Source organism: Microcebus murinus, chromosome 2 (assembly GCF_040939455.1).
Source record: "Microcebus murinus isolate Inina chromosome 2, M.murinus_Inina_mat1.0, whole genome shotgun sequence".
NCBI classification, from domain to species: Eukaryota; Metazoa; Chordata; class Mammalia; order Primates; family Cheirogaleidae; genus Microcebus; species Microcebus murinus.
The window spans coordinates 61,873,863-61,898,250 of record NC_134105.1 but is presented as its reverse complement, the minus strand read 5'-3'; the positions used below and the strand labels follow the sequence as shown (position 1 = coordinate 61,898,250).

The following is a 24,388-nucleotide window of genomic DNA, read 5'->3' as shown; positions in this document are numbered from 1 at the left end:
GCTTATTAAAATAGCGCTGTGTAGTGAGAGAGAAGCTGGCACATTTTCCCATAGATGAGATGCCCCTGAGGGTTTGAACAACAGTTGGAATACAGCTGCCATGGCTACGACCAAGCAAGTACAGATGTCACACTAAAGTGCAAAGAATTTCATACCATCCCATGGTGCTAAATTCAAAATGCCAAAGGGAAAAAGTACTGGTGAAAGAGTTCTTTAAAATAGACTAGATAACAATTTTAAATACCAATTCTATGTGTAACTAAAATTTTTGCTGCTGAGGTCCATGAGCAACAGTTACTACAGTTTAAAGAGTTCAATCAAAAATCTTACTGCTCAGCAATAGGAAAACAATACAATGTGCTATTCTCAGAGACTGGAAGAGCCACATCAAATTCAGTCACTAGACATTAGACTTCATAATCCCAAATGTATGGAAAATGTCCTTTTACAAAACATTTTTCTTTTTTCCTCCTTTAATAGTTTTTTTTCCTTATAAATAGAGCTGTATATCATTTAGTATGTTCTTAACCAACATGTTAGATAAGAAGATAGACTAAATGCACATGCCACCACATCACGGTACTCATTTCCTTTAGAAAGATAACAGGGAAAAGGGAACATTATACATACATACACACACACATACACACACCCCACAACTTACCAAATTCCTTCTTAGGTTCTATTAACTTCAAGGTAAAGAGTTCCTCTTTTTTCAATTCCTTTAACTTCTTAGCAACCTCATAGTGACGCTGTCCAACAACACTTTCTCCATTTATAGATTCAATATGATCCCCAACACAAATGGTTTTAACTGAGTCAATGATGCCACCATCTTTAATTCTCTGAAAGAAAATTAATGATAAGATAATGCAAAAAAAATTGTATAACATTATTTTTCATGCTTTTGAGGCATTATATAAAATGTACTGACCTACTAACAATGCAGTTTACTGCTCCCTTAGAGATGGAAGATGAAACCACCAAGGACCGCCATCTTACCTCCATCCATTCTTCATCTTCCTTATCATTCAGAATTCAGCTCTGTCACAGTCAGCACCCCCTCTGGGACACTTTTCCTGACAATCCCCAACCCACTCCCCTCCCCCTAAATGGGCAAGGTGCTATTCTCATGCTTTTACAGTGTCTTTTGCTATATATGCTGAACCCTGAGCTAAGCACTTTTCATTCACTGTTTCATTTAATTCTACCAACCTTTATGAGATTCTCATATCATAGATCTGGAAAACTGAGGTGTGGGAAGATCAAGTAATTTGCCAGATTCAACATGGCATAGTGCAACTGTTCATTTACTCCTCAGTCTCCATTACTAAGCTACAATATCCATGGGGACAGAGATGGTCTTATCACCACTGTATGTCCTCTGCCTAGCACAATGCCTGCACAGAAAAGTCCCTCCATAAATGATTGTTGAAACATTTCAACATGAAGCCCACTACATAAGAATAGTGTGAGCTTTTTCTACATTTAATTACAAATGCAAAGACTCAAAGAATGGCATGATCTTAGCGTAGAAGACCCATACCTAATAAGAGACAAATATGGTTACCATTTCAGAAGTCAGTAAGGGTGATTTTATATTACTGCTTTTCATTTGTGTATTTTTCTTTTTTTTTTTTTTTGTTTGAGACACAGTCTCACTCTGTTGCCCAGGCGAGAGTGCCGTGTTGTCAGTCTAGCTCACAGCAACCTCAAACTCCTGGGCTCAGGTGATCCTCCTGCCTCAGCCTCCCAGGTAGCTGGGACTACAGGCATAAGCCACCATACCTGGCTAGTTTTTTCTATATATATTTTTAGTTGTCCAGCTAATTTCTTTCTATTTTTTTAGTAGAGACGGTGGTCTTGCTCTTGCTCAGGCTGGTCTTGAATCCCTGAGCTCAAACAATCCACCCGCCTCTGCCTCCCAGAGTGCTAGGATTACAGGCATAAGCCACCACACCTGGCCTCATTTATGTATTTTAAACGAGGAGAACATAGAACCCAAGGAGGAACTTCAAGTTGTTCTTTCTTAAACCTATCTTACGTCTCTATAATACATCTATAGTGTAGAGTCTCAAAATAAGATCTAAGATCCCTAAGACGGCACCAAGAATTTCTGTAAGGCTTTTCAGAAGACAGCTCTAGAAAACTCTACAGGTGTAAAAGCCCTGCAAAGGATGTATATAGTTCTTCCACAGTAAGAAGGAGAAGGGCAAAATGAAGGCCACAATCTGCCTCAAGAGTCATAAATCCGTCATGGGAATGATAGGATAGAAATTTTAGGAGTGGCTGTGATTATGTAATAAAAGCATGTGTATTTCCCACCCTTGCCAGGTGGAAGTATAAGGTTTTCTGAATCAGCAGGGTGATTGATCATTGGGTCCAAGAGCAAAAAGAAAACTAATCTCCTGTACCCCCAGCATCTTCATAATATTATCATCCAGGAAAAAAGAGGGGGAAAAAAAGCTGGAAAGGACTAACCTGGCAAGGTTGAGTATTTTTAATCTTTAAATTGTATTACTATATACCAAAACTCACAATAGATTTCTTTTTTACCCCCAAATTTTAAGACTATTGCTATGTTCATTGTGGCAAAGGTTACTTTGTACCAAGTGTTAACATACTATATACAAATGATACAATAATGTCGATTTAAACAGAGCTCATTATTTATCATTACAAACAGTTAATTACAAAGCAAAGAACCCAGAAATTTCATAATCTACTTGACATTGTTTTATTAGAAACCCACACTAGCTTTATATAGTGAACAGAAACAAACAATGGTAACCACAACACACCACTCAGTACAACTAGAGTTTCTAAACTGTTGTAGAAAAATAAACAAAGTTAAACAAATGACTAGAGTCTACAGAAGAAAAAAACACTATTAAATATTCTGTTATATAACCATTCCTAAGCCATTAGAGAATTTGAAAATCTATATTTAACTGACTTTTTTTATTTTTAGAATTTTTATTCTAACTTATTTCTTGGTACATCTTGTGCCTATTTTTTTCCTTTGATCAACTATGCCATATAAATTTCAGTGTCCCATTACATATCATTTTTAGTTTTTAAAGACTTATTATAATTTTATTAAAAATGAGCATTATATAAAAATTAAGTGAAAGACTTTAAAGACACATATGAATCTTACCGGTGAATTACAGGTCAGAGTGACAGAAATCTAGGGTTGCCCAGGTCTACAAGTAGCCACAAAGGTCAGGAGAGAGAGGAAAGGCAGTCACCAGAAGTCAGAGCACACATCAGGGTACGAATCCAGGTGGCCAAGAGAAAAGTCAAAGCATATGTAATTAACAGAAGCAGCAGATAAGGATCTGGGATGAAGAGACAGGAAAACCAATATAAGAAACTTGGAGATAAAAACCAGAAGATGAACTAGACTTAGAAGCAAAATTGGAGACATCAATTAGATATTTTATGGGTTACGTGAGACTTCTAGGTGAACAGAATAAAGAATGAGGTAGCAGTGGAGACAAGTTTCTGAAATCTAATTTACATTAATAATCATATAACTTGATAATAATATTGCTAAAAGTGCTACTCAGACCCAAAGGACTAAGAGGAAAAAAAGAGAAGTAAGTATAGCATTAATGCTATACTTATATTTCCTGATTAACTTATACTATTCTCCATAACACTTAGGAACTTTCTCTCATCTAGTTTTGGAGTTTGATGCTGCAAAAGGCAGATAAGACTTTTTTTTTTTTTGGAAGATAGGATTTACAACATTATTACACATAGAGGTTTCCAAACGTTTTAGATTATTATAATGTCTTCCGTTATATTCATATCATATTTCAGAGAATTCTGCCCTATCATCACAGTATCTGCAGAGCTCCAGGGTGGCATCCTACTCTCCCCAAAATCTTAAGCAGCAGGCTAAAGGTTGTTAGAGCTGCATTTCCCACCACCACACTCAGCAACTTTGATCTTGCTTATAATAATAAACATTCATAAAACAATTATAAATAGTTATCTCATTTAGTCCTCACAATAAAACTAGGAAAGGAATATTTGTTATTCCATTTAATGAATGAAGAAATCAAAGCACAATGATTACATGGCTTGGCCCAGATAATAACTAAAGAGAACTGGGTATCAAATAGAGGTGGTATAATTATAAAAATTAAAAAATTGTAAAAGAAAAAAAAAATCAGATGTAGAATCCAAGGTTTTCTGACCACAATTTGCTGAGTTTGGGGTTATAAATGTCCAAAATGATCTATCACCTTTGAACTCTGAAATTTTTTTTGACAAAACCTATCTTTTCACTTTCATCTCCTTACTTCTACTAAAGCTGTTTCTTATCAATATCATGGCCTCCAGATCTCATATATCACCTATTTTCTCAAATCATCACTTTTATTCTGGCTTTATAGGCCTCTGCTCCGACCTTAGCTTCCATCCTAGAATCCTCTATCATCTACATTTCCAGGCTTGCTGATTCTTAGTTTGGGCAACTGAATAAGCAAAATATTAGAAATATATGAATACCATATTTATCTGAATAATGATCACTCTAGAATGTGACAAATTTGGTTCCACTAAAGTAAAAGTATGCCAAATCATAAAGATCTACAAGAGGTATTCTGAGAATGACTGTTTTGAGGTTAATCATAAACTATTTCAATTCAAAATGAAATCAATTTTTTTTAATGTAACCTAATTTCTACTTCTGTTTCTTTTTTTTTCAAGACAGAGTCTCACTCTGTCACCCTGGATAGAGTGCAGTGGCATCATTGTAGCTCCTACAACCTCAAACTCCTGGCCTCAAGAGATCCTCTTGCTTCAGCCTCCCTCCCAAGTAGCTGGGACTACAGGCACACATCACTATGCCCAGCTAATTTTTCTATTTTTAGTAGAGACATGGTCTTGCTATTGCTCTTGCTTAGGCTGATCTCGAATTCCTAAATTCAAGCAATCCTGACTCAGCCTCCCAGACCCTATCAACACAAAACATTTTAAAAAATTAGCCAGGCACAATGGCACATGCCTGTAATCCCAGCCACTCGAGAGGCTGAGGCAAGAGGATCACTGAGGCAAGAGGAGCCCAGGAGTTTGAGGTTACGGTGAGCTGTGATTAGGCCACTATACTCTACTTTGGGTAACAGAGGGAGACCCTGTCTCAAAATAAGTAAAAAATAAAATCACAAATGTTTAAGTCTGTTGTCTTTCACCTGAAAAGTTTCATCTGCGAGAACAATGTAGAACTATAAAATGCATTTTTCTGCCATCGATCTCTCTCCCAATTATGTTATGATTATTGCTATCATTATTAAAGTATTAGCTATCAATTATGAGCACTGTCAGGCATTTTATATGCGTCATTATATTTATACCCAAAATAATCCTATAAAATAGGTGCTAATATTCTCACTTGAGAGAAGGCTCAGAAAGGTTTAATGCCTTGCCCAAGGTCACACAGCTGGTAAATAAGTCGTTTGACCGACACTGACCGCAGCTCTTGTTCCTATGCATCCCACTGCACCACCTCCCTAATCACAAAATCCTCCCCCTGGTCTGAATCCCCATCACACTACCCTACTCTGACTTCCATCTACTCTTACTGCCAGCCACTGTTTAAAGCATATCAAAGCCGGGCGTGATGGCTCACGCCTGTAATCCTAGCACTCTGGGAGGCCAAGGCGGGTGGATTGCTCAAGGTCAGGAGTTCAAGGCCAGCCTGAGCAAGAGCGAGACCCCATCTCTACTAAAAAATAGAAAGAAATTAATTGGTCAACTAAAAATATATAGAAAAACTTAGCTGGGCATGGTGGTGCATGCCTGTAGTCCCAGCTACTTGGGAGGCTGAGGCAGAAGGATTGCTTGAGCCCCAGGAGTTTGAGGTTACTGTGAGCGAGGCTGATGCCACGGCACTCTAGCCTAAGCAACACAGTGAGACTCTGTCTCAAAAAAAAAGCATATCAAGTACTTACTGCAACAGCACACACTCTAAAATTGTAACCATACAGAGAAGATTAGCATGGCCCCTGCACAAATGACACGCAAACTCATGAAACATTCCATTTTTTTCTGCTTGTCTTGGCAAAAAGATACACAGGAAGGATGAGATAGCAGTTAATGAAATTGCTTACCTCTAAGGAGTAGGGGAAGGGAGTCAGGGGCAAGAAGGGATAGGAGAGAGAGTGGCACATCTCTGAAGATATGTTTAATATAGTTTTGACTTTTTGAATCATGTTAAGATTTTACATATTCAGAAAATAAAATTAAATCAACATGGGTAAGGAAAAAACTCCAACAGAAGCAGATGGACTCAACAGTATTTCATCACGCTTGAAGCTCTGACTCAAGGGGGGCGGGGCATGGGCAATATACGTAACCTTAACATTTTAGGCATGGGCAATATACGTAACTGTAACATTTGTACCCCCATATGCTGAAATTTTTTAAAAATGTACATATAGGGTTTAAAAAGTCACAGATAAGTTTTATAACAGCATATGTAACACATAAAAACATTTGATTGGTTTACATCTGTGTCCCCTTTGTGAAAATAAAATCTTAAGGGCAAGGATTGCATTTTATTCATCTGTGTATAGTACAGTACCTGCTTTATGGTTGGGGGTCAATAAATCTTTGTTAAATGAATGAAAAAGAAAAACAGCATTTCAAATGACTAACCATCACCCATGGTGGGGGTTAGAGGGCAGGAGCAAACCATTCAGCACTTTGAATCTACATATATATTTAGTCTAAAGACAAAATGAAGTCCATACAAATTCTGAACTCTTAATAGGTTTATTTTTCATAGTATTATGGATATAGCAATTCTAAAAAACTATTTTGCATATATTGTAGGACCAAGCAAATGAGTAAGCATTTTAATGATTTTAGAAATAAATATTTTGATGGGGAAGCCATGGAAGAACCCTGTAGGGCATAATGAGCATTACAGGCAAAGTTATGAATTTATAATTTCTAATAATATGTTTTCTAATCCTACCACTGAAAGGACCTAGAAATAACGACACGCCAGTGGCAATGAATAAGCACAATTAACATCAGAACTTGATTTTGAAATATCAATCCCTGTTAAAAAAACATCGGAGCTCCTTAGAGAAAGGTTGATTCCAGGCCTGGAAAGGTTGATTCCAGATCTAAGATGACTCTAGAACATCTTCCACTAGAAAGAAAGAAACTGCTCAATAAAATGATGGGAGCCACGTCAAAAGGACACAGGAGCCACCTTAAAGGGATTCCTGCAGGCCAAATCTCAGGGAATTTGAGCATCCAAATAAATGATAGTAACGGATTATAACCCACTGAGTAAAATATGAAATTATGTGTCCATGTTGATAATAAGGAGCAGGGGTTTTTTTCTATAATAAAATGTTTTCTAAGAAATATATAAAAAGTGATAAAATTAGGAAAATCATCATTTTGCCATCATAAACAAGACTCATCAACAGATGGTAAATCTCTGGTGTGCAAGTAAGAAAACAGGATATTTTCACAATATCGAAGTATCTCTCCACGATTACTTACTATAAAGGAAAATATAATAACTGCAGTGAAAAAGACTAATGGACACTATCTTAGACAAGTGACAAAAATTAACATCAAAAATAAAGAGACAAACCAACATCAGGTAAATTCTGATGTGGTGCACTGAGAAGGACACAGCATTACTGACATAATTTTCCTGCTAAAAATGCACAACCTATTTCTCAACATGAGGAAACACCAGAAAAACCCAAATTAAGGGATATCCTGTATAAGGCTTAGCAGCTATTCTAGGTTAGAGTAAATTAAAAAGTGAAATGCATGATCCTGGGCTGGACCTGTGTCAGGGAAAAATAATGGACACTGACAGAACTGCAATATGGACTATAGTTTAAAAGTATTTTATCAATGTTAGATCTTCTGAATTTCATATCTGGACTGTAGTTACGCATAGGAGAATGTCATTGTTCTTAGTAACTACATTCTGAAGTACTAAGGGGCAAGGGTATGTGTGTGTATAGATGAGAGAGAACAATAAAGCAAACGTGGCAAATGGTAAGATTGGAGATTTGGGGCCCGGCGCGGTGGCTCATGCCTGTAATCCTAGCACTCTGGGAGGCCGAGGCAGGCGGATAGCTCGAGGTCAGGAGTTTGAAACCAGCCTGAGCTAGAGTGAGACCCCGTCTCTACTATAAATAAGAAGAAATTAATTGGTCAACTAATATATATAGAAAAAATTAGGCGGGCATGGTGGCGCATGCCTGTAGTCCCAGCTACTTGGGAGGCTGAGGCAGTAGAATTGCTTGAACCCAGGAGTTTGAAGTTGCTGTGAGCTAGGCTGACACCACGGCACTCACTCTAGCCTGGGCAGCAACGTGAGACACTGTCTCAAAAAAAAAAAAAAAAGATTGGAGATTTGGGTAAATGATGTACAAGAGTTCTTTGTATTATTGTTGCAGTCTTTCTATAAGTATTAAATTATCCCCTCCCCCAATTTTTAAGATATTCTATCAACCATATACACATATGCTATGCATCTAAGTTGAGCTCCATGTTGACAGATTATGCTCCACTTTCTCCTTTGATTCCATGTCCTATGTCCCCACAGGGCTAGTGACTAGTACTCTGAGGCAGGCAAATGTTTGACAAGTCATTAAAATAAAAAATAGAAGTACAAGCTCCAAACGTCAGAGGCTAAGATCTAAAAAATCCACACATGTTTGCAAAACTTCCAAGTCCTTCTCTGCTGCATGTGCCTCATGTCCTGAGCTTCCCTTGGATAATCCCACATGACTTTCCCAACTCACAGATTTTCCATTTGGTCACCCACTCAGCCTCCAGCACAGTCATATCTTTCACAGAGCTAAATATAGCCATTCTATCAAGTGGGAAGTTAAAGTACCATTTACAGTTAAGAAGATAACTTCCCCAAGACTATTTCTTTAATGATGACAATGCATCACCAAATCAGGATTTGGACAAAATAGAGGCATAAAACATGCTATGTTGCATGAAGTCTACAAATAATTCTTAGCACAGTGAATAGGAATGCCAGCTCTGAAGTTAGACCTCTTGGATTCAAATCTTGAATGTGTCCAGCTGTATAACTTTGGGCAAGCTACTTAACCTTACTGATTCCTGCAGGCCAAATCTTAGGAAATTTGAGCATCCAAATAAATGATAGTGACATCCTGATCCTGTTTCTACATGTAAAATAAAGGTTGCCCATAGTACCACCTCATAGATGAATCTCACAGACATCATGTTGAGCTAAAGAAGCCAGAAATAGGCCAGGCACAGTGGCTCTTGCCTATAATCCTAGCACTCTGGGAGGCCGAGGTGGGAGGATTGCTTGAACTCAGGAGTTCAACACCAGCCAGAGCAAGAGTGAGAACTGTCCCCCCCCTCCCTCCACCCCCAACCCCACCACTGACCCTGGTCTCTACTAAAAAATACAAAAATTAGCCAGGCATGGTGGCGTGCACTTGTAGTCCCAGCTACTCGGGAGGTTGAGGCAAGAGGATCACGTGAGTCCAGGAGTTTGAGGTTGAGTAAGCTAGGATGACACCACTGCATTCTACCCAGGAAAACACAGCAAGACTGTCTCAAAAACAAAAGTCAAAAATAGTACATAATCTATATTATATGAAGTTCAAGAACAAGCAAATGGTATCAGAGGTCAGAATAGTGGCTACTTTTGTGGAAGAAGAGTATTGACTGGGAGGGGGCACAAGTAGCTGTAACAATAACAGCAGTTTCATATTGAATGCTTACCATGTACTAGGCTCTTTGCATACATTTGCTCATTTAATCCTCACAACAATTCTATTTTGTTTGTTTTGTTTTCTTATTTACTTTTTTTGAGATAACACATTTTTTTTTTTGAGACAGACTCACTTTGTTGCCCAGGCTAGAGTGAGTGCTGTGGCATCAGCCTAGCTCACAGCAACCTCAAACTCCTGGGCTCAAGCAATCCTTCTGCCTCAGCCTCCCGAGTAGCTGGGACCACAGGCGTGTGCCACCATGCCCGGCTAATTTTTTGTATATATATTTTTAGTTGGTCAATTAATTTCTTTCTATTTTAGCAGAGACAGGGTCTCGCTCAAGCTGGTTTTGAACTCCCAACCTCGAGCAATCCGCCCGCCTCGGCCTCCCAGAGTGCTAGGATTACAGGCGAGAGCCACTGTGCCCTGCCTAAGATAACACATTTTTAATGTATACCTTAATGCCTTCTGGGTGGCAAAAATGCAACTTCCCTTGATGTTTACATACTCACCACCTGGTTATGTGTGAGTATGTAAACATCCATTAAGCTGTACATTAAAAATGTGTTACCTCAAAAAAAGTAAATATAAAAAAAATAAAACAAAATATAATTGTGAGGATTAAATAAGCATATGTATACAAAGAGCCTCATACATGGTAAGCATTCAATATGAATCAGCTGTTTTATTATTACAGCTACTTATTACAAAAATAGAATTATGATTTTTCAGAGATGTGTCTACCTTTCTTTTTACCACTCCTCAATTCTTACAATTTCGTACAATTTCAAACTTTTCTCTTTACAACTTGATATTGCTCTCTTTGTATTTAAATAAAGGAATTACAGTCATCCCATCCCTGAGTATACATGGGGGATTGGTTCCAGGACCTCCTATGAATACTAAAATGTACAGATGCTCAGGGCCTTGCTGTAAAATGATGCAGTATTTGCATATAACCTATGCCCTCTCTCCTGTACACTTTAAATCATCTCTAAATTACTTATAATACCTTATACAACATAAACCCTATGTAAATAGTTGTTATACTGTATTGTTTAGAAATAGTGACGAAAATAAAAGTCTTACATGTTCCCCACAGACAATTTTTTAAAAAATATTTTCGATCTGCAGTTGATTGAATCTACTATGAAACCCACAGATACAGAGGGCTAATTATATATAGTTCAGAAAATTCTGAAGAGCATTTTTAAAGAAACAAGGTAGCCAAAAGTATGTAGAGTTGGAAGTAACGCTAACTCAATGGCAATCAGCCTGAAAGTCATCAGAAGTCAGAGCTACAGACCTGGGAAAGCTTACATGGAAAATGAGTAGGCACCAGGCCCAGGCTTTGCTTTTCAGTTAGTTCTAAATTCTACAGAAGTTTAAACTAAAGGGAAGAAATTCTAGGAAATGGTAAACAAACAAAAAATAATAATATCTTCAGATATTGTTAAAGTGAAAGTGAAACATCACAGATTCATCCATCCCTGCAGAGCCAGCTCTCACACTGAAAATCATTTCTAAAATCCTTTGATCTGGTAGATTTTCTTAAATGTTGTCCTCAATTAGGTCACACCGTGTTAATTTTTAAAACTTACCTTTATGAAAGCATAGCCAACACCATTGTCTGTAATGGTGAGACCAAGTGAATCCTCAGATTTATACACATTCACTTCTTTTTTGATTCCTTTCACATGGGCAAAGATCAAATCCTGCAGTCCTATTTGTCCTCCTAGGAGTCTGTCCATGTCAATTTTAGGCGTGTTTAAAGTACAATATAAGATCTGCAAAGAAAAAGAAACATTTTAGGTCAGTTTCTATCATGATTACATTCTGTCATTAATTTATTCATAAATATTTCAGTGAAATTGTGCTCAATTTAAAAGGCTACATCATAGTCTGAACAACATAGCAAGACTTCATCTCTACAAAAAATTGAAAATTAGCCGGGCATGGTGGCACATGCCTGTAGTCCCAGATATTCAGGAGGCCGAGGGAGAAGGATGGCTTGAGCCCAAGAGTTTGAGGTTGCAGTGACCTAAGATGACACCACTGCACTCTAGCCCAGGCAACAGAGTGAGACTATGTCTCAAAAATAAATAAAGAACAATTTAATGTTATATCATAAAATGTATTTTTATGTTGGCTGGATAGAATTTGGCAATGTACATTCATTATCTCATGTAATCCTCACAATAGTTTTATAAACTACATTATTATCCCTATATTGCAAATGAGGACATCAAGGGTTGGCAAGATTAAGTAATTTGCCTAAGGTCACACAGACAGTACTTGTCAGAGCCAAGGACTTGAGATCATGTCTCAGCAACTTCAAAGTATTCAAAGTGGTTTAAACTATGTGGCCTATCCTTTATAATGCTCAAATCAAAGGTTATATTCCCAAAGGTCTGCAAGCTGCTATATACTGCATGATGTGTACACTACAATGAAAATACAGGCAAACCTATAAGCCTATATTTGAAAACTGGTAAATACGTTTTCTTTTAAGAGCTAGTATCTCGCTCCATCTTCCAGGCTGGAGTGCAGTGACACAATCATAGCCCACTGTAACCTTGAACTCCTGGGCTCAAGCAATCCTCCTGCTTCAGCCTCCAGAATAACTAGGGCTACAGGCATGAGCCACTATGACCAGCCCATTTTTTCTAATGTGGAAAATTTTATTTGTCTTGCTATCTAGTCCTTGAAAAAAGCAATTTAATTAGTGAATGAGGTGTTAAAATGAAAGCGTTTGGGAGCTAAAAGGGACCTTAAAGACTAATTCATCTAAATCCTTAATTTTAAAAAAAAAAAGGGAACTGAAATCTGGAGAAGTTAAAACAACTTGCCCAAATTCACGTGATGTAGAAAAAGAACAAAAAAGAAACCAAACAGTGAAAAGTTGTGTGGAGATTTTAAAGAGATTTTTTTATGCTTTCCAAGTCTTTGTTTGACCTTATTTTCCTTTAAAAATATGGCTCATTCGACTAAAATGTGCAATGCAACTCCTAATTTTGGCAATCATAATCCGAGTAATTTGTAGGGCCCAAATTATAGTAGATAAGGAAGACTGAGAACATGTCATTGGTTAAAACATTAAGTTCAACAACATTTAGTGAGTACATTCCACATACCAAACCAAAGAAGGGCATTTTAGTATGCTGTTTCACGCCAAAATGGCTAAATGTAATTTTTGTTAACTTTTTTTTATTATTGAGCAATGTTGACCACAGATATTGCTAGCCTTTCCTCCACCCCAGCCTCACTTCAGCCCTCACTCTGTCACCTCTCTCCCCATATCCCTAGCTTCACACCAATCCTAATTCCCACCCAAACCTTAAGCCTTAGCACATCCATAATCCTCATGAAGCTCAAAAACAGGGTGCAATTACTACTTACTGAATGGCTTTTAGGCCATCTCAAAACGTGTCAAAATTAGAAGAGCTTCATAAAATAAAACTCTCCCTGCTATACAATTAAAGGTTCAGAGTGGTCAGCCAAGCTCAGACCAGATCTTTGGAGGTATGTCATGGGGCACAAAATAATGAAAGCCTTCGGGGGGGGGGGGAAACTACCACCTTCATCCTTTTTCATCCCAGGCTTTGGTGAGCCTTTAAGTTGACCCCTCGTGTTCCTGGGTAGGGCAAAATACATTCAGCTTTGTGGACAGTAAATTTTCACAAACATTCTCTATCGTAAAAATCTGTGATATTCCCAGGGGGAAAAGAAGTTAGTTAAGCCAAGAATAGCACCCAACTCTGATTCAAAATAATTAACTCACTGACAAAAATTATGATGAGCAGGTAGAGGGAGAAGGGACTAAGCAGAGAAAACAGCTTTTCTGACTTTTCTTCTCAAAATAATGGGAAGTAAGTAGAAGAAATAACAGTTTTCTCCTTGGTTTTTGTTTTTTTTTTTTCCTGGTGTATCTGTCAATGGTAATCATAGTAGATCCCAAATACCAGCTTACCATTGAGACAGGAAATAAAACTTTCAAACATAATAATGGGGTAACAGGATAAATTTCCTGTTAAAGATTTTCTTAAAAAAAAAGAAATCTCACACAAACTGAACTAATTACTAAGCCACTTCCTTTGCTTCCTTTCTTTCAACTTTTCACATGCTTCATCACTGTAGAGCAAATACTAGATTTCCTGTAGGTAGAACCCTTTTCCATCATGCTTCCTCCCCTGCAGAATAACATTCCACTCCAGGCAGCCAAAAGTTGGCAGGCAAGGCACTTTTTTTTCCTGGAAGGAATGGAGCCAACTATATCTTTCACTGAATGGAGCTCCATGGGAAGCCATGCTGCAAACCTGCAGGAATGTGATGGCCTCTGGGAGGTGGAGTAAGAACAGCAGGTCACTAGGGCTCCATGACATCACAGGAGAATAAGATCAGTTCTTCACGGAAGAATAAGAACCTACCATGCACACAGTATCACTGCACAACTATCATCTCTAAAGATGTGATAAAAGCCTAGACATTCAAACACATCCTCAAGGATACTGTATTTTGAACTGCAAAATAAAGTGATATATTACCTTAACGATGCAAAGTCCTGCTCATTCATCTACTCATCAAAAGTCATGAATATATAAATCAAAAGAAACCTCAAGTACATACTGTGAAGTTTTCCACCCTCATTCGTACAGTTCCCTCAATCCAAAAATCTAAAATGGCTGTCCACTCTCCCCACGCCACCCCAATGCCCTTGTCCATTGAGACCCTGCTCGAATGTGACAGCACAGGTAGACTCAATCACTCTTTCCACTTTGCTCACATAGTATAAAACTAGTACCTCATTGAGTACCTGAGTCACCTTGCCTTGAAGTCCAATTGGCTTAACACACCTATTTGTCACTCTCACTCTGTTAAGAAAAAGGAGATCTTAGTCATCATTGTCCCATAATGTCTGACATACTGCCTCACTCAGTTTATATCTGAATGGCATTTACAAAGCACATTCACTTACCTCATTCAATACGGCATACCCATATACTAGGTCTTATTATCCATATTTTGTAAATGAGAAAACTATAACTTTATCCAATTAATACAATTAGTAAATGTTTAAGAAAACATGACAGATTCAAGGTGAGAAAGCTGACTTTAAAAAAAAAAAAAAAAGAATAAAAATAAACAAGAAAATTAACAGTGAAGTGGTCATATTATCAATGTTCCTCTAAGAAATATTTGCCCCAGAGTCTAAGTATGCTGGATAATAGGCAGTAAAATGCAGTACTTAACATTGTGGCGGGGGGGAGTTGTCTGTTTTTTTACACTCTTTGGTGGATGAACTAACCCAAATAAAAAGTAAATGTATGGTGGCAAGGTATTATGCAACATAAGGAAAATGACTGATCCACTAGATATAACCTTAAGGATTCATTTTATAACCAAAAACATCATTAACACCTTCCAGGGTATCTACATTTGTTGCTTAGCTACCATCACTGCCTATTTCCATAAAATAGATGAAGTACTCATTCCATTTTCTAGAGCATCACTGCACAACAGAAATGTAATGTGAGCCACATAATCTTCCATTGTCTAATAGTCATACTAACAAAAGTAAAAATAGGTAAAATTCATTTACACAGTTCAATTATATAACCCAGTATATCCAAAATACTATCATTTCAACATATAATCAACATGAAAATTAATAAGATAGCTTACATTTTGTATTACATTTTTAAGATCTAGTATGTATTTACCCTTATCTCTTATTTCCATTTCTCTAATCACCCGTATTTAAAGTGCTAAGTACCCATATTTGGCTAGTGCCTACAATATTGGGCAGCTCAGTTCTAGAATTTCATGTCTTTATCCATTTTATACTTTTTATTTTGCCCATTTCTATAATATCTGCTCATGTTATTCCCTTGGCCAAATATGCCATAGCTTGAACACAACTTCTATGTCTGTCAAAGTCTTCCCCATACAATGATGCCTAGCTAATTTTTTCTATTATAATTATCCCAGGGTAAAATTATTTCTTTATCTTATATATACCTAATAGACTTCACACATCTCGTGTGGGACTTACCACCACATATCACTTTGTAAATTTTTAGGAAGCAGAGATTTTATCTTATTTATCTTATTGTGTCCCTATCGCTATACTTTACCTATAGGGAGAGGTTGATTAATTGAAGGAGAAAGCTATTGCCCTTTGGGGCCAGTGATGAGGGAGGGCTTTGAATTGTTACTATTGTGTTGGACATCAATATCTATAGTACCTGTATCCTTTGTCCCTAATTTTCCTTTGGAAACTTCTCTTCCTCATTTTGAGTCATAGGGTAGCTTGGATAGGAGTGACGTCGTCCTCAGTTCCATTGGGAATGAATCATGATTAGGTTTAAATCATTTAGTGGTTGATTCATATTCCAATTTAGGTAAGCTAAATCCAAGAAAAGAATTTGTTGAGTTTTCTGGGTAAAGACTCTTCTCTTTTCCACAGAAGCTGCTGGAAAGGTGACTGGCTCTAAATTAAGTGAACTCTAAAACTACTACAGTTACGGTCCTTGCCTGCGGGAGTGACCACTGCGTTGGTGCTCTGGGGCTCGGACCCTGGCTAGCCAGAAAATAAAGCTCCTCTTGTGTGATCGCAAAATAAATAAATAAATAAATAAAACTACTACAGTTACCTCTGTAACCATTAGAGGAGTGGGCCTGAGAACAACGCTGACACAAAGAAGTGCAGGGCCTCTGGGTCCAGACTGACGTAAAGATAGTCAGTAGTGGACACTGCAAGTTGTCCGCTCTTTCCCACTCCTAACACAATCCCCAGATATCCATGTATCCCGTGAGCTTTGGCGCTGCGGTCCCCAGCCCTGCCCCTGCCAGGATACCAGGCCACACAGCATGAAGACAGCGAAGCCCCACCTGCACCCACGCCGGCTCCACATGGGCGGCATCAGACTCGCATTGGAGCCGGAACCGCACCGCAAACTGCGCATGCGCGTGCGAGGGATCCAGGCCGGCTCCCCGTCAGAAGCCAACGCCTGATGGTCTGAGGTGCAGCCCAGGCGACCCACCTCCACCCCCACCCCTCGACCGTGGAAAAACTGCCTTCCAGGAAACCGATTACTGGTGTCAAAAAGATTGAGGGCCACTGCTTTGGAGGAAAACTATTCATATCCGCTGTTAAAAGATATAAAGCTGAAGTATTCTAAGTGGTGATTTAGCGGTAGGCATGTGGCCCAATGCTGGACAATAACACACAGGAGGAAGATGTCCAGGAAGCTTCTGGGAAAGATGTTTTACTCCTAACAAAAAAACGCAGAGAGTCACTTTCTTCCCCTAGATGTTGCCTTATCTGTGTGTGATCTAGAAATCTCCACCACCACCTTACTGCCAGCCAAGGAAAATAGCAATGCCAAGAATGGCAAAGCAAAAAGATGGAATAAAGCTAGGTCCTGATGACACTGGTGAGTTGCTCTGTTAACCAACTCCGAGCCCACTCTCCCTATTTTGTGTAAAATAAGTCACCTCGTTTTAGCCAGTTTGAGTAAGTAGTTTTCTGTTATTTGCAGCTGATCCACCCCACCTGATGTATAGTATTCTACCCCAGAATGTTTAGTTACAGGAGCCAACAAATTTCATCAAGACATCCTAGGCTGGATTTTATGTTCCTTCCAACTAAAAGATTCCTAATTGATGGAAACACTATACCTTGTATCTATATAACTCTTCATAGTTTAAAGGTTTTTCTGCCTACTATCTCATTGTATCTTAAAAAAAAAAATCTATTAAGTATATGGTGAGTTTTGTTTCTTTCAAAGCACTGAGGTATTATGGCATCCTAATTTCGTATTCTATCCTTTCTAACAAAAATTTCAGACAGGGCTCCTTCCTTACTTCCGATATCAGCAAAATAAATCTCTAGAGTGGAGCTATCTCATCCTTGTAATGGTTGTTAAGTAGAAAAGCAATAAAAGGAAAGACAAGAGAAGAAAATAATGGAGGTCCTGGACCTAGTCCCAATTCCATACCCTTCAATCTTCAATCTCAGTGAGTTTAGTGGAGTCACATGACCTCCTTAATCCTCATGTAATTGTGGCATCAGTAAAGCTTGGTCTACATCAAACAGTTGTTACAAGAATTCAATAAGAGACTATATATAAAAGTACTTTTTAAACTAAAAAGCTCTATTTAAATATAAATAGATATTATTTATATTATTAATAGTTTTTATTATTCCTTGAATATTGATGCTTCTTAATGATATTTACACCTATGTTTGATAGCTTCTTAAACTGCATGAATTTTCCTGAATATATCAGATTTTGCTCCTTTAATATCATAACCAGGATAGAATTAATTTCTCCCCATAAACTATGTTATCATTTGACTTTTTTGTGATTGAAGAACAACACATAGGCCGGGCACGGGCATGGTGGTTCACGCCTTGTAATCCTAGCACTCCGGGAGGCCGAGGCGGGTGGATTGCTCAAGGTCGAAACCAGCCTGAGCTGGTTTGAAACCAGCCTGAGCAAGAGCGCACTCACTCTAGTCTGAAAGCGAGACTGTCTCAAAAAATAAAAATAGGCCGGGCGCGGTGGCTCTCGCCTGTAGTCCTAGCTCTCTGGGAGGCCGAGGCGGGCGGATTGCTCGAGTTCAGGAGTTCGAAACCAGCCTGAGCAAGAGCGAGACCCCGTCTCTACTATAAATGGAAAGAAATTAATTGGCCAACTAAAAATATATACAAAAAATTAGCCGGGCATGGTGGTGCATGCCTGTAGTCCCAGCTACTCGGGAGGCTGAGGCAGGAGAATTGCTTGAGCCCAGGAGTTTGAGGTTGCTGTGAGCTAGGCTGACGCCAAGGCACTCACTCTAGCCTGGGCAACAAAGCAAGACTCTGTCTCAAAAAAAAAAAAAATAAAAATAAAAATAAAAATAAAAAAGAAGAAGAACAACACATAGACAGTAGTATTCTTACTGCCTATTTATATTTCAATTGTTATTTTCTTCAGTATTTTCAAATTCTTACCTCATAGTTATTATGATTATTCATCACTGCAATTCAACATGGCTAGGATCATAAAAGTTGGAATTATTGTATGGGGCCATTAATATAAATTAATATTGTTTTTTCTCTTGTGGCACCATTATACACTCCACAAATGTGTTTTGTGAATAGTGTTAAATAAATCATTTGTCATTACTGCTTCAAAAGATATTCTGGTCCACAAGCAGGTTAACAAATCTCTCCCCAAACACATCAAATTCATGTTTAAAACTCCAGAAAGTTCACTTCCAACTTTCTTTTGTTTAATGCCTTGCTTAAATAGGAACTGAGCTGGCCAAAGATTCTACATGTCCAAAGATATCTGAAAGAAATTATTTGTGGATATGATTTTAAATGCAAGCAACTGGAATCTTTTGTGGTTATCTAAAGTAGCAGTATTACTAAATATTTTTATATGACTACTTTCCTACATTTCAATCTTCTAAGAACTTTGCTTACTTTTTACACTTATCTCAAATAAACATTATAGAAATATCAGCCAGTGAATTAAACCATACTTTTTTTTTTTTTTTTTGAGTCAGGGTCTTGCTCTGTTGTCCAACTTAGAATGCAGTGACATCATCATAGCTCACCACAGCCTCAAATGCCTGGTCTTGAGCAACTCTCTTGCCTCAGCCTACCTCGTAGCTGAGACTAAGGTGTGCGCCAACACGCCCAGCTAATTTTTCTACTTTTTGGAGAGACAAGGTCTCACTATGTTGCACAGGCTAGTCTCGAATTTCTGTCCTGAAGTGATCCTCCTGCCTTGGCCTCCCAAAGTGCTAGGAAAACAGATGTAAGCCATTGTGCCCAGCCTAAACCTTTATTTTTTTTCTGCTCAGGGTTGATTGCTTCTAAACCATACTTTTATCAGGAGTTAATACTACATATTTACATACAAGAAAACCACTTGGATTATGTTTCCTTTGTTAGTGCTTACGGTTTTATCTGGATTGTTCTTATCATCTAAATCTCAAAGGCTTTTTCTCATAGGAAAAAAAATGATTATTTTACACCCACCTAGTTAATAGTCCTTAAAATGGCAGAATTAAAAACAACCTGAAACTAAGAACAAAATAATTATTGGGGAGAAAAGATTACTCACCTACCCTGAACAGAAAGGATCAGCTTTGGCCAAGCCACAAGGACAGAATTACATCATTCAAAACTCTTCCAAAAAGCTCTGTGTGTCTTATGCTACCTAACACACTTCACCAAAAATATTTTGTAAATGTGTTGTGTCAAGGAACTTCTAAAATTCAAACTATTCTTCAATTATTTTAACAGACTGGGGCAACTGCTCGTCCCTCTGAGTTGTATACAGTTTTGATACTGGTTCCCACTCCCAGTGAAATACCGTACTGTGAATGCAAAGGAGCTGGGGAGATAAAGGTCAGCAAGGATTCTTTTTCATTTAATCAATATTAAAGTCCAAGAAACATTGATTACTTGTGCATACCAGCTATTTTCATAAGCCAGCTCACCAAATTCTTACAACTCTGTATGAGAGGTATCATTATACCATTTGTTACAGCTCAGAAAATAAAGGCTTATAGGCAGATAATGGCTTGCCTAGGGTTACATATTTACTAGATGATTAAATATGAAATGTCTGATTTCAAATCAAACATGTAGTTTATTATATCTCAAACAAGAAGCAGTACAATTAATCAAAGTATGGGCCTAAACTATCAACGCAGTTTTGCCACCTTAATGGTAGCTTGTTTATGCCAGCAGTGAAGAAGCCTGGAGAGCAAGTGGCGATGAAATCATGAAAGGTGTTTTCCACATATTGTTGAGAACTGAATATTTTTTCTAGCAAGAAGGGATCCACAGCCTGGAAGAAGTGTTAGTCAGTTGGTGCAAGGTCTGGTGAATACACTGGAGGACAGTGAGTTTCAAAGTCCCACTTCTGTAGTTTGAGCAGCGTTTGTGCAATATGTGGCTGAGCGTTATCTTGCAAGAGGATTGGCCTGTCTCTATTGACCAATCTCAGCTGCTTAATGGCAGGTGTCCTCATCATTTCATCCAATTGGTTGCAGTAGACATCTGCTGTAATGGATTGACCAGGTTTCATGAAGCTGTAATGGATAATACCAGTGCTAAACCACCAGACACCATTAGCTTTTTATTTATGAATATTCAGTTTTGGACTGCATTTCAGCACTTTGTTTGTATCCAACCATTGTGCCAAATGCTTGTGTGATTGTCAAAAAGAATCCATTTTTCATCACACGTAACATTACAGTATAGAAATGGCTTGCCTTTATGTCGTGACAGCAAAGAAAGGCAAGCTTCAAGACTATTTCTGTGTTGACGCTCTTTTAATTCATATGGTACCCATCTATCCAGCTTCTTTACCTTGCCCATTTGTTTCAAATGGTCCATTATTGTTGGAATAGTAACATAAAACCTTGCTGCTAATTCACAGGTAGGTTGAGATGGAGTAGCTTCCACTACAGCTTTCAGCTCATCATTATCCACCTTGGTCTCAGGTCCCCATGTGGGTCCTTTTCAAAATTAAAATAACCAGAATGGAACTTCTCAAACCATCATTGAACAATGCATTCATCCACATCCTTCCCAAACACTTTGTTGATATTAATATTTTGGCTGTCTGTGCTGCATTGGTTCCACAATGGAACTCCTCATATTTGAAAATAATGTGAAGTTTTGACTTACCCATAGTTTTACAAAAATTGCTTTAAAAAAAAAATTTGAAAGATAATCACAAGCCAAAACACATTTGAAAGTCTGAGGGTGTATCTTCACAATAAAAATAAAACAAGAAGTGTCGAAGTGAAATGTCAGAGCTATCAACTGTTAAACTTAGTACTTAAGGAAATCAGACATTTCATGCTTAATAACCTAATAGTATTTGGTACGCTGGGATTCCAACCTTGGTTGTCCAACTCCAACCTCTTTTCCCTGCAATGCCTGACACCTAATATCTGCACGGGGACATCTGAGTTACTGGTCACTGCCTAACGCATTAGCTCAACTAATCCTTGCAAATCCAGTCATGAAGACAAATATCAATATGCCCTGCACAGAGGAGAAAACCAGCTCAGACTTGTTAAATAATTTGTCTAAAGTTATATAGCTAGTGAATGACAAAGTCAGAACTAGAATTCAGACTCCTGGGCTTTTTCTAACCATGATGCTATAGCTGTGATGTAAATATAAATTCAGCTTTTAATTAAAAACTCCTAGAAGACAGAGACTATACAGTTTTATACTTTATATGAAACCATATACAGTGTGCTTATTTAATAAAACACCTACTTCCTAAAAGGAGTAAGACAGCTTGCAAAAAGGAGCTATTTGTAATTGGACTTTAAAAGCCAAACATATTAGATGGTTTAATAAATATCAAACTAGCAATAATGTATTATTGTTTAACTGAATTACTATAAGTAATTTTTAAATTTCTTCCTGTTAATTTTATTTCTTTTTTTTTTTTTTTGTACCTCTTCTGCTACTGGAGACCAGAAATCTTCCTGTTAATTTTAAACGGACAAGTTATATGCAAGTGTTTGTATTATAAACACAGTCATTTAAAATTTCATGCTTATTATTTTCCCAGTATAATACATATGCTAAATTTCTAAGATTTATTTCAAAATATACATGATTTTATATATACAGTGCCTTTGCCTTCACCTCGTCAATAGCTACAGTCATCTAGAAACAAGTTTCACAGATTGGAAGATAAAATTGGCAACAAGACAGATATTTAGAAACATGACACTGTATGCTCTATTTAGACCTCCATGAGGATATTGTATAAAGCCCTGCCTTGAACCGTGTAGAACTTTCTATAAATGATTCACTTCTAAATTAGCTACCCTGGGTCAGCAGTGGCAAGCCTTAAATAAAAAGTGAATCACCCTTTGTACTCTTTCATCTCCTCCAGGACAATTGCTTTTTTTTTCAGTATTTTTTTTTTATTTCGGCGTATTATAGGAGTACAGATTTTAAGGTTTCAATAAATGCCCTTTCCTCCCCTCCCCCTACAAGTCTGAGTCTTCAGCATGACCATCCCCCAGATGGTGCACATCTCACTCATTTTTAAGGAGTAAAATAATATGACCCAAAGAATTCTATTCAAAAAATTAGAAAGACAGTCAAATTCATATTTTGAATCTACTGACTTCCTAGAATAACCAAAAGAACTTAGTTTTTTTACTAAATAACTCTGCTAAAGGCAACTACGTACACAAGACAATCAAAATCCCAAAGCAATCCTTGAAGCACAAGAAAAAGGGATAGGTTTTAGTCTTGCCTTTGTGGACATTACACAGACACTAAACCAACAAGATAAATCAAATTTGCATAACTATATATATCATCCTCTCCCACACTATTCTTACAGTCAGAGGAGCTATCTGAGCTTATCCTAGTCTAATAATTCTGCAAGGTTACATGCCAATTTGAAAGACATCATAAATCACTGCTATTCCCCCTTGTCAAGTGCAGTTGCAAATTTTCCAGCTTTCTGAATCACATGTATTCCTAAAAGCCTCCACTTGTTTGATACTAAAGTTGGAAGAGAACCTAACGAGGCAGTGAGAGATTATAACAGGAGACATTTTACACCCTGGAACAGTAGAATGTTTATAAAACATAATAATTATACATGAAAATTATTAGTAAAGAGATTTGTGAATTAAACATTCCAGTTTACCAAACAAATATATAAACATAATTTGCAAACAATACCCACTAGACCTCAAAAGATCCTTAAACAGGCCGGGCGCGGTGGCTCACGCCTGTAATCCTAGCTCTTGGGAGGCCGAGGCAGGCGGATTGCTCAAGGTCAGGAGTTCAAAACCAGCCTGAGCAAGAGCGAGACCCCGTCTCTACTATAAATAGAAAGAAATTAATTGGCCAACTGATATATATAGAAAAAAAAAAATTAGCCGGGCATGGTGGCGCATGCCTGTAGTCCCAGCTACTCAGGAGGCTGAGGCAGAAGGATTGCTCGAGCCCAGGAGTTTGAGGTTGCTGTGAGCTAGGCTGACGCCATGGCACTCACTCTAGCCTGGACAACAAAGCGAGACTCTGTCTCAAAAAAAAAAAAAAAAAAGATCCTTAAACAAAACTTTCAGATATGTTTGGCAGAAGGCTTACGTAGCACAGTGTTCCTGTTGGCCCAGGAGGCTGACTTCTAACCCGTACTGTGAAATGTCTAAAGAGCATGCGAATATTTAAGAACCACCCAAATGAATCGTGGAAAATTGGAAAGCAAGCATGGTGAGCCATTCCGATGTCCAGACGGAGCAATGGGGGAAGATGGTCTAATCCTTACTATTCCCTAGAACAGAAATTCTGACAGAAAGAGATGAGCACTTTATGGGGAAAATATGGGCCACTTGAGAAACTATCAAACATCTTAGGAGAAAATACGAATTGATTTCTATTCAAAACTAGGACATTAGGACACTTGAAAGACAGCAGGAAAATGTACTACAGGGTTCCCTAGATGAGGGTGACAAAGGACTCAGAAGAAGGGAGTGAAGGCAAACCCACTAGCCACCTTAGATACTTAAATTACTCATGAGGAAATCTGGGAGCATAAGAAAATGCACCTACGGGTAGGGCTGGTGTGACTGAG

At 37.9% G+C, this 24,388-nt stretch overlaps 1 protein-coding gene and 1 non-coding gene across 2 annotated transcripts in view; one reads left to right on the top strand and one right to left on the bottom strand.

Annotated features, from left to right (window-relative positions):
• GIPC2 (GIPC PDZ domain containing family member 2) overlaps positions 1–24,388 on the bottom strand; it is an 83,917-nt gene that overhangs the window by 39,463 nt on the left and 20,066 nt on the right. The window contains exons 2-3 of the mRNA XM_012787336.3: positions 11,357–11,542; positions 665–845 (exon numbers count right to left, since the gene is read on the bottom strand). Of these exons, the coding sequence (XP_012642790.1) occupies positions 665–845; positions 11,357–11,542 (367 nt within the window). The remainder of the gene's footprint in view (positions 1–664; positions 846–11,356; positions 11,543–24,388) is intronic.
• Positions 5,956–6,060, top strand: LOC142869726 (U6 spliceosomal RNA). The gene has a single exon (XR_012918299.1). It is a non-coding gene; the product is annotated as a U6 spliceosomal RNA (small nuclear RNA).